Genomic DNA, 12116 nt, shown 5'->3' with positions numbered 1-12116 from the left:
AAGAAAGCAATGTTATTTAATACTTAGCAAAATTTAAACAAAGTCTCTAAGACTGACAAGTAACATTCATTCTCATAGATACTGTATTCAACAAATTTATTCTTTTGTTATTAACGATCAGAGAAAGCAAACCAACAACAACTATTACAGCCCATACCATCACTTTGATTTTCAGTAACAACTGCTCCCACAATAAAAATATATATGTATGTATATTTAGGTATGGTACTAAAAAAAAAAAAAGATTCAAAATATTTTTAAACAGAAATTTACATTACCTGCCAACTCACACGACTGGAAAGATTTTCTACGATCAGACGATACTCTGTCCTAGTAGGAGGACCATACCTGGAATGCCAAATTATTTAATAACTGTGTTAACGCTGTCTGTAAGTTTTCCATGGGAGTACAATTCTTGAGGTAATAAAAAGAGTGGAAAAAATAAGGCCTGGACTTTTAGGTGCTGCAACTATTGGAAAATATTGGGGCTTCAATATGTGGTGTTTTGGATCTTCATAAGTAACACAGTCTGGGCTTTTCCAAATCTATCTCCTCTGCTTTCCCTGTCCATAAAACATTGTTTATAGTGCTTGGATTAGACTAATTTATGCTACATGTATGGACAGCGAAGTGGAGAGTTTGCTCAACACTTTGTGCTGTTGTGTGTTTGGAATGAGGGAAGGCACGGACAGCGTCCGAATCTGCAAGTGCACTGTAACATTCCTATCCATCACAGTAATCCACTGCAAAAGGCTCCCAGTGTAACTCAGTTGCAACTTTTCTTGAAAAGTGTCAGTTCAACTGTTACTCACCGCACTACAGTGTGTATGTGTACAATACAGAGGCAGATCATTCTATTAAAAATGTGGCACATACTTTCTTCTTCATTTTTCTAAATACAGTGTTACCAATAAAATATCCAAGTAGCACCTAGCTTTGGATAGTATATTCAATAGGAACACTTATACAAGCTGAAAGTTGCAATATGGCTGTGTTGAATGTAGTGCCACAGCAAGTTGAAGTATGCACTTTTCATGCTTTCCACATCTCTCCTCTAACTCTATGCTGCAGATTGATACGAACAGGCTAATCAGGACTGGACCTGCAGTTTGAAATGGGATAAAAACCACGGTAGGTCACTGCCAATTTGGAAAGTCTAATGTGAACACCGGTCAGTGTGCATGTGAGTGTTGTATAGTTATAGTCTGCTTCTGAACGCCACTTTACTTCAAAGAAAGTTCCGAAAGATCCATTTTTCCTCTAACAACCATGTGTCAAGTCCACGTGGAGTCCAGTAAATCGTCCCCTCAACCCTTTCCCACCAATAGCATCTCTCTTAGGAACTGACAGCTCTTGTCAAGTCCATTTGGAGTAAATGAGATGTTGCCAATTCAGTTTCTTTAGAGATTTCTAAACGTGAGGTTGCCATTGTGTTATCTTGCTAGGTTGTGTTATTGTGTTGTGCTATTTTTTTTAATTTTTTTTATACAATACAAGACCTTAGGAGTATAACACCGCAGTGAATAAATGGATGTGTAGACAGTGCGGGCAAAAGTGACAACAGCATTTTTCCAGAAAACAGGTGGTGGCTCGAAACCAGATAAGTGTCCGGTCGGCTTCTCTGGGGTTGTGTCAAAGATACCGAACTGGCGCTGCATCCAAGACTTTAGCTATAACTAAACTGTCACAATATATTCCTTTTAATGTTTAAAATGAAATACTGTGTAACAAAAGTGCACCTAAAAGTCTATGCCCCACTAATAGCTAATATGTACACAAGGTTGGATGAAATCACAAAGAGTATGAATGGTGAACTGGACGATAGAACAAACAATATACATCCAGGATTACTGTTGGGTATTTTTGTACATTTATCTTATAAGGATGTATCTCTTACTTGCATTCTTACTACCGAGAGGTACTGACAAGTACATAAGCAAAATTGCAATTATTTCAAGATTCAATATTTCTATAATTAGCAAGTCATGTTCATAACGATCACTTTGTTAATACAGTTGTAATTCACACAACTTAACAAAATAAATTTGTCATTATATGTAATTGATATCAATATTAAATGTGCTGTGCTGCAATTTTTTTAAAACTAATGAGAAAAAAAAATGTGTATTTAAGATGGCTATCAGGTCATCATACTTGCTTTACAAAACAAGATACAGAAATTGTACCTTTATTATTAAATGTTATTAAAAAATTATTAAAATATATTTTTTATTTATTGACAATTTTAGTGATAAGCTTAAATTAGCCAATACCAACAGAGAACAGATTAGTCCCACTTGTATTAAAAACAATTGCATATGTACATTGTGTTTAATCCAACCATATTACTAACAAAACTCATTAAAATTTTAATAAAAAGTAATAAATACTAATGCCAATGTATCATCGGTACTGACAGTATCCATTACAATTTATTCATCGATGCAGGTATTTACCAGAGTTTGGATATTTTGGACAGTCTGCAAAAATAGCATACAGTATATTGATGGGAGTCTATCCTATACATTATGTAAAATTGGAAATTTTAAATTTTCATTTACTTTGCACATGTATTATATGAATTATGAATAGGTTTTGATTAAATTAGTTTAATATTCCAATGTAATTCTTGAATATTTTAAAACAAAACTGGGAAATTTATGCACATAATTGCATTGAAATACTTTCACATTAACAACTTTTGTTATAATGACCGGTGTCTGTCGAAAGTACTGGCTCAGCCCTAAGAGGAAAAAAGATTTTATAATAATTCCAACAGTAACTCAAAAGTGTACTCTTTCTCATCAGCTTACTTCATATTCTAATTACCATACTGTGCCTCACAAATAGTTTCATTTTAAATCCTATTGTTCTTAGCTACAACTACACACTGAACATTTGACTAGTTCATTTCAAGCTACAAAAAAGGAACTAAACAATATACAATATATAAACCTACACTAGCACAAATGCACTAAATGCTTTGAATTACTTTCGAATGCAAAAATAAATGCAATTACATACTTTCTCTACTTCACTACACAAACTAAAAATACACAAAATTATACAGTGCAAACTCTTGTAACACATTTACAGATGGACAAGATTGTCCACGTTAGAAATAAAGAGGATGGCCACAAATCTCTCACATTTTCTGGTGTAATATTCCCAATTCATAACCTAGTTATCACAGTCTTCAATGATGGGGAGTGAAAATGACACCAAACTGTGCACTATACTTTTGATTTGCAAGGTAGTTTACCACTTGATTTCTTATAAAAAATTTGATAGTATGCTCACAATTTCAACTAAGACTCAACTGATCCCAATATGATCACAAAATCAGATTATTCCTACAATGCTGCAGCAAAATAAATGAAAACTTTTCATTTTAGTTAATTTCAAGATGAAAAATAGCCTTAATCATGTGGTTCCTACGAAAATTACATTTTGCCATATAGCAATGTGCATTACAACAAGAAAGTTGTAGTCCAGTACATTTTGGTCAATATAATACTAAAGTAAGTGACTTTCAGAGAAGCTTTGCCATTTCAGGAATTTTGTGACCAACCTAAAAGTATTTAGCATGGAATTTAAAAATTAAGCATACCTACAAAGGTACTAGTACTAGGTGCAATGTTTTGTAGCCAAAATCTTTCTAAAAGATTACCACACTGTATCTTATTACAGGGTTCCCACTCATTTTTCAAATACAATTTCCCAATTTAACATAGTGTTATGAATGTTAATCAACTCAATCGTTACTGAAATTTTGAGAAAAGAAACTTAAAAACCGATAAAAATTTCAATGCATTAATTCCTGCCCTCCAGGTTTGGAAATCAATCTCAAACCTTTTTAAGGGATGGGAAAAAAGGAAGGCTTAAATTAAAACATGGTTAAAATTGATTAAAATTATTTAAAAAACTGATGTCCTGATCATATAACAGAAGTGATCCTGTAGCCACCTTGGAATGACTGAAGTATTCCAAGGTAGCTCAAAAAATGGCCCATTGCTTCAGTAACATGATCCGGATATCAGGCAGTTTTTTTAAAAATAGATTTTAACCTATTTTAACCCTGTGTTAAGCCTTCCACATCTCATTTTATCTTCCATCCCTCAAGAAGTATCAAAATCAAACCAATAATATAGAGAAAAAAATTATGGGACGTTTTGTTATTTTACAGTTGACTACAAATGGCATGAAATACCTACCACCTTAAAAAAAACTGCTTTATTCCCTGAACTCGAAAATACATTATTCTCTATATACTTATAAACAGAATATTGATTTTCTTTTTTTGTAATAATGTTTTTCAAACCTCTTGTTTGCATCTTAAGACCCAATGAAGTTAGAAACACTTGTATTGTGTTTCAGTTTGCTTAATCAGTTCCACCATATAGTTACATCTCAACTGCAATACAGAAGTGCTTTTGTTCCTACTCCACTGGGTCTGATGATGAAAACTAGAAGTCTGTGCAACGGTTAACTGTTATAAAATAACCAATGTGCTGTTTGTAAATAGAGACTAATAATGGTTTAAAATGTACGAAATTTCTTTACGTTAGCATAACTAAGCTGATCTCTCCGACTTTTCCACGAATTAATTGTATTAACTATTGATGGGAATCCTGTATTAATATCATTGAACATTCAATTTTCTTTTTCTTTTTCGGATTAACCATCACAATGATGACGAAAAAGACTTATGAAAGAATAATAGAGACAACTAATCATTCATTCTTCAAAACTAGCTTAACAACATTCTACGCTAACTACTCCGTTCTGGAGGCTGTCACACCTACCAATCATCTTTGCAACTGATCAGTTTTAAAATGTACTACTTTTAACTTTTTCCTGACAAATTCGAAGGCCTAGAGCTTACAAGATCACCATGCTGGAGTACTAAAAGAAAGAACCAGACCAAGGGCAACCCCATGAAAACTCTACGCTCTAGTAAGCTTACTTGTCGACTGCCCGACTGCGCCTGCGCGGAGGTGGCCCAAAGCTCCGGCTGCTGCGGCCTCTCCACAGGTCACTTCCGCGCGGCGTCCCACGAGCTTTCTCTACAGACACTCTGAAAAAATAAGGTACACATCTCAGCGCCTTACTTGTCAATCCGAGTTGATCTTCTTCGGGTGAACCCAGAAGCGCCTCCCCTCCTTGCTGTACCACGAGCACGCTCGATTACAACCCTGAAAAAAAAAATTACATGTTATGGGAATCCTGGAGTCTTCTGCACCAGATAGGTTGCCAGCATCTCCACAAGGTGATCTACAAGCTATTGAAAAGAAAGATTATTAGTATTAAAACAAGAAACAGAGATCACAGGAAAACTTTGCTGAAAAAAAAATAAATGACTGTAAATTCACCACTCAACTACATGTATAAGAAATATAACTTACCTCTGTAACAAATTTGGCAGATATACTAAAAAAAATGTAATAAGTAAGAACTATATATGAAAGGCAAAGTACTTATCCCTACAGTGGAACCTCAATTTTACGTTCCTGGATTTTACATTTTCCCACTTTCAAACATTCAATCTTCATGGCCCCCTTTAGCAAAATTTTCCTAGATTATACATTTTCCCACATTTTAAGTTTTTACAGCTAGGTCCACTGAAAAACAAGAACTCGGGGTTTCACTGTAATTTGTTTCATACTATACAGAATATAAGTAGATGGGCAATCCATATTTATATCAGGGTGACTACTCTAAACCAAGATAAAACTCAAGACATAAATTTCAAGCTTTCAAGGTGAAACTGATGACAAAAATTCAGGGCTAAAAATAATAATTTGTTATAACCAAAATATATTCATACTATACTTTATATTCGTGCTGAGCTGATATGAATGCCAATGTATCAGTTAAAATTTATTCAGCAGTACGAACAATTTTTCTAAGTCTGGTAATCTTGTGGGATCTGCACATGTTCTTGAAATTATGCAAAATGCATTATTATTATTACTTTTCATACAACATTGTGGAGAGAAATGGATTTGGTGATTATCTTACGAATATTTTAAAGCAAAAACTGATTGATTAGTATGACAGTTCCATTTTGGAACAATATTTTAAAATTTGTAAATTTCCAACTATTGGCACTGGTATCAATATCTGGTTAGCCTAATTTTACACCAAGCATTTATATAAAGGTCCTTGTTTATGCTAATAATTTATTTCCTTAAAAATTGCACTAGTGATTAATGAACAGAGTAATAATTTGGCCATTGCAAATGCAATATGGCCATGACTTTTTTTACAAGCCACACTGGATACCCGGGTCCGATTCCAGGGGTGGGTGATAAGGTGGTTGGAGCATGGTGCTGATATCACTGTCTCCAAAATGGTCGAGATTGATGTGTGGGGCTTCATGGTGCAGTGCTACATGCATGGGAAAACTTTCCCTTTTTACCTATGATTTTTTTTACAAATGCTACGCCTGTAACTCCTTGCTTTAAGAAAGCTGATATGAATGAGGAACACAAAATTACTGATAAAAAAAGTGTACAAAGCACTCAATTTTAGCAAGATGCACACTTTCATTTCATTTTTCACCATTTACAATGTTTCTAAACACAATCCTTTTTATAGCACAACTGCGATAAATTCATACTATACTTTACATTCGTGATAACATACAAGTCTACAAAAGTTACAGACGGTTACATGAACTTACTTTGAATAAATTTAACACATCTTGTAAAGACACAAGTACATGTTAAAATCTAATTCTATGTACATAAAACAGTGGTGTTTTGCAGACGCACTGTATTCCAAAAAGGGGTTAATACAATCTACTGAAAATCTCAATTACTACAAAATTTGCAGAAGCTGGTAAACAATAAATAATGGAATTAGAAATACCTGTGAAATAATAAACAATAAATAAATTACATAATAAAAATTCAGCACCAGAAGCTGCATCAGGGCATTTCTTACAGTCCGAATGTATGTTAAGAATTACGCAAATACAACAAAAAATCGAACTGCACGCTAGTCCACCACTCAAAGATTTAAAAAATCCATACACAAAAAAGTAAATGAAGGGAAGCTTTATTTTTATTGGGTCTCAATTGTTTAAATTTCACAATCAATGTATACTGACACTGATCAATAATTAGTATGGATTTGTAAGATTTCTAGCTTCGCAGTGTGGTATTTTCGTAATCTAGCTGGACAAAAGTCAATTTTCGCATTTGGCTACATGGGTTAAATACTTGTTAATTTGCAAAGGAGTTGAACCATATTACATGAAACTAGGCTTTGTATTCCAAGAAATCACACTGAACAATAGAAAAAATGGTCTCACTAGCTAACTACCTGAGTTCCGTCTGCCAAGTGCTGCAAGTGATCGGGTCATTCGTCTGAGTTTGCTCGATGAATACGGTGTGTTTCTGTGTGCCAGTGGTGATTGTGTTGTGTTCTTATTTGCTTTCGTGTTTCACTGTAAGGTTACATTTGTTGGTGTATTATTATATGTTTTAGTTTAAGCATGAGCACCATCAGAAAATGTCACATTTATTTCTGTATGAGAAAACATATAAGTCAGTTTGGACTAGAGTTTTAGTACATTATATCGCATTATACAGATCTGTTATACTAATTTTCTGAAAGAGTTACTTGTTACCTACACAAATGATGTTAATTTGTTTGCGAATGTTTGAGACACTCATACACTTTTTTTTAAATTACAGAATGACTATGCATTTCACGGTGGAATTTTTTCGACGTGTGGTATACCTTTGGTGTGTGTGGTATATATTTGTTGTACCTCTATATATTTGTATGACTATGTAGGTTCTTGTTCTTATATATTCTCTTGAATACTTTTTGTTTCTTCTGTTCTTTGGTTTCATTGATATTCTTAACCGATTTAACGCCAATCATTGTCATCATTTTATATTTTATTATTAGTTATTATTAGTATGAGATATTTTCTTGAAATATATGTCTCAAGCTTTGGCAGTGCTTTTGTATTTCATCTACAACACTTCACAGCATATGTAACTTACATATTGAAGGCTAAATAATTTTGTCCAGCTAGATTACGATTCGGTTCAGCATTAAATGAAATGTCGCAAGTCGAAACATTTATTTACAACTTCTCATACAATATGCAAAATAATCTTAAGATTTATACATAAAGTCAACCGCTTAATTATTATTAATTTAGGGATAAACAAATTGAAATTTCTGCTTATACCAATAAAGTGAAGTCATATTTACTAATGATTCAATATTGTACATTTCTTGAATATGGGTGTCACCAGAAATTTTTGTAGAGGGAGAGAGGTCAGGACATTGATAAATATAATTACAGAAACTTAGCTCACCAGACGAATGATTATTCAGCACATTTATTTTCATGTTTACATTTCGTACAGTTACTGTACTGAAATGCATAGTTATTAGATTTTGTTATTAACTTTACACATGCTATTCCAAGAGAAAGCTTTAGAAGTTCAGGAAAAATTTCAACCACAAGTTTAATATTTGACCTATCACAAAAACTACAAAGCTCATAGGGAACTTTCAGACCTATACCATATCCTGGAAGCCAACATGGGACCCTCAAATCTGTACAAAAGCATTCAATGCACATATTTGACCAACAGAGAGAGTTGACATGAGGTACACTATTAAGAAAATGACCCAGTTCAACTGTCACGTGCAGCTTCTTGTGTCATTCTGGTCCATTGAACTATATATAACATGGAAGGAATGCTTTACGGTGCAGAGTAAATCAGACTATTTTTCTGTGGCGGCAAATGGATTTTTATGACAGATTATATTAAAAATAAATGCCATAATTAATGAGAAAACATTGCACTGAAGTGAATAAAACTTGTGTAAAATACCTTTTAAAGGATAAAAAACGCTTAACATGTAAAAGTGATAAGGGAAATTTAATAGAAACTGACTGTTGGAAAGGGTTGTTAGGGGTGTGCTTTTACGTAATACTTGGCATGTATTTACTTGTGATTAACGAAATCTTTTTTTACATAAAATATCATAATTATAGCATAATTACATTAAAAGTATCTGAATTATTCCTCATATCTACAACACAATCTAAAAAATGCAAAAGAAAGTGGGAAATCTTGAAACGTTACCACTTCTTAGAGTATTTAATATAAAATTTTCTACTGCATAATTACCAGTTATACTCAGAATGTCAAATTGAAGTAAAGTTTGCACGGAACAAATTTTAAATTTATTACTTGTCCTTTTCCTTTTTCAAAAACCTACTCTTCGTGAATTCCTACGAAAACGTGGATTTTTCAAATACACCAAATTTCTGATTTTTCTAGGATTTCCAGGCTGGTAGACACCCTGAAAACATGCTTTTGTGCACAAAACTGATGCACAATAATAAAAAAACAACCGAATCACTATCAACAAATCTCAAACAATATTCGAAGATTCCACACATATTCTTACTTCCTGCAAGTCTTGCAAAAAAATATACATTGTATGGAAATTAGGCCATAATATCGAGGCACTTTTTTGTGTGTACTTTTAAAATTTAGGAACTACTACTTGACATGCCAATAATATACACAAATTGCTCGTAAGCATGCATATAAATAAAACTAATATGCTACGACAAGAAAAATCTATCTGGAGATTCATTATTTTAATTAGTTTTGTTACTCCTGGTCAGCTTCTCTCCGTGACTCAATTAATTTCATACTCAATTAATTTCATATATTTATAAGTTATGAAAAATTCCAATTGGTTATTACTAGGGGCATGCATATTTAGTTTTTGACGAAATGCCATAAAACACATTGTAGTGTTAATTTTTCATGTTTTTGAAAGGTGTGAGATGCATTTTGCTACCATGTTTTGTAACGAAATAATGCGAAATGAACTGTAAAATGCGAAATGAACTCTTAAATACGAAATTTAGGGTTTATTTTCCGATGCGACACCTTCTGAGGTCTGAATTATATTGAGAGTTATGCAATTCACAGAAAATTGATTAATTCTGTTGTTAATATTGCAGAAGCAAAAATGGACTCCTTTACACAGATAAAACTTAATAGTCTGATAACTACATAAATGTGCTATTATAAGTGAAATGTTAATTTTGTGTAATAAGTGTAGTTTTTAAATCAACTTTAGAATTCTAATCAAAATGTCTTTTCATATACCATTTTCCATCCAATTTTTCAACCGCTATAACACCGAAATTTTATTTTATTTACCGCTTTGGAACCCGAAATAAGACTCAGTTTTTGTACCAAAATTTTGTTTTTTTATTTACCAAAAATATGTGCCTCTGTAATTACTTGCGACAGTGCATGAAACACGTGGGTGTAAACTCATTCGAGAGCTTTTGCTATAACATTTAATGAAAATGTTAAATAAATCAACAACTTCTAATAAATACATTTACGCGTAGTATACACATATTTTAAGAATGATACCGATAAAAAGTGGACCCCGGCAATTATCTAAACGATTCTTACATCCAGACCGTACCATGTTGAACCCACTTAAGACTGGATAAATTGTTGGAAAAACACATGTCAACTATTAATGTAGCAAAGAAACACTTAATAAGACATTCATTTATAGCCCTGAATGCATAAATATGGTTAAATAAGGTTTCTTTTGGTGCTATACGAAAGCAAAGGGGAGAGTAAATATATGTTGGCTTATGGGATCACCAAGTTTTCTTCCCGCCTTCCCTGGAGAAACTAATCACAAAAGTGGCTTCAGTTTTCGAGGCCGATCAGCATTGCAGCGAGCGTTCCAGTTATATATAGTTCAATGTTCTGGTCTAACAGCTCCCTACATAAGCTGTATCAATAGAAAATCAGTTAATTTGTCATATTATCTAAGGAACAATCAGTAATTTACTGTAATACTAGAATATATATATACATTATAGCTTACCTTTCTCCAAGCAATTCCTTTCCATTCAGCTCATACACTGCATCATCTGCATCTCGATAGTCATCGAATTCCTAGAGTAAAGAGAAACACCATTAATGCATGTGTTAAAGTTAAACATTTATTCTTAAAGAGTAGCAGACAAACAATTAGGACCAAAGTCATCACATTTCAGGCACAAAAAATTTCATCACAGCATGCAATTGCATTCCTTAGGTGTGTACTTTCATGTTATGGTCAAAAGCCTTAACAACATTTTACATTACTTTCAGAAACTGGGCATTTTCTCAATGTTGTGGTTAAAGAAATAGAGAACTTAAAGCTCTTTGGTTTGGTAAGGCAGTATAGCATACAAGAGACTACAATGTGATTTATACACACTGAAAAATTCTTGTACCTGACCATGTAGTTACTCAATCAATCTTATGCAACATATCAAGCACTAACCTCACGTGTTTGCCCTAATGGTATAATAAGACTTTTGTCTTTGCCCTCAAAATAATATTGATAGAATTGATTAATTCTGCAGTCAAAATATTATATTGGTTAACATTACATGTACACTGCAATTACATGAAAAACTGTTACCAGTTATTGCTTAAAAACATCAAACGAAATTGCTCTGAAAAATTAAAATAGGAAGCATTTAATCACAAAATACATCCATTCATACAACAGTGGTGAAAAATAACAATTTCAATTTTTTAAAAATCAAGACACCTTAAGAAAATTTTCTTATTAGCCTCTATTAGTCAATTATAAAACTACTTTCTGCACTTAATCATGTCTTAATTAGAAGAAAAGAACTATGAAGAGTTATCTGTAAGCGAGAACAGATGACAGAAAGAGGTCCTATATCACTTAGTATTCGGACAAGTATTTGAGGCAGGGGGAAGGGGGGTTTGAAACTAAAATATTGATTTGTTTTACTTAATACACAGAATATAGTCAACAAACAAGAAACAAGTTTTACACATCTATCTACATGCCACATATAAAACAGATCAAAAATAAAATGAACACTTAGGACATGATAGATAAGTCGAATATGCTCAGGCAAGAAAAAGTAACTAGAACTAAAAAATTATTTTTAAGCGTTTGAAAGTAATTATTACTTTGAAACAATAACACTTTCATCACAATGAAGAGTATTTTTATTTAACTGAAATTATTAACTGAACTCACTAAACAAAAGCATGAATTTC

The 12116-nt window shown here is 32.8% G+C and overlaps 1 protein-coding gene across 10 annotated transcripts in view; it reads right to left on the bottom strand.

Moving 5' to 3' along the window:
• Window positions 1–12116, bottom strand: part of LOC145987809 (serine-arginine protein 55-like) — a 49911-nt gene that overhangs the window by 20956 nt on the left and 16839 nt on the right. For 5 of the 10 annotated variants that reach the window (XM_083122518.1, XM_083122527.1, XM_083122528.1 and 2 more), the window contains exons 3-5: window positions 10915–10985; window positions 4967–5077; window positions 279–357 (exon numbers count right to left, since the gene is read on the bottom strand). In XM_083122518.1, the coding sequence (XP_082978644.1) occupies window positions 279–357; window positions 4967–5077; window positions 10915–10985 (261 nt within the window). Of the gene's footprint in view, window positions 1–278; window positions 358–4966; window positions 5078–5111; window positions 5196–10914; window positions 10986–12116 lie in introns of all 10 variants that reach the window. The other 5 variants (XM_083122522.1, XM_083122521.1, XM_083122524.1 and 2 more) reach the window with 3 other exon arrangements.

The sequence above is a fragment of the Lepisma saccharinum genome, chromosome 5 (genome assembly GCF_977018435.1).
Source record: "Lepisma saccharinum chromosome 5, izLepSacc3.1, whole genome shotgun sequence".
NCBI classification, from domain to species: Eukaryota; Metazoa; Arthropoda; class Insecta; order Zygentoma; family Lepismatidae; genus Lepisma; species Lepisma saccharinum.
Note: the sequence above shows the minus strand (reverse complement) of the source record. Positions and strands in the feature narration are given on the sequence as shown.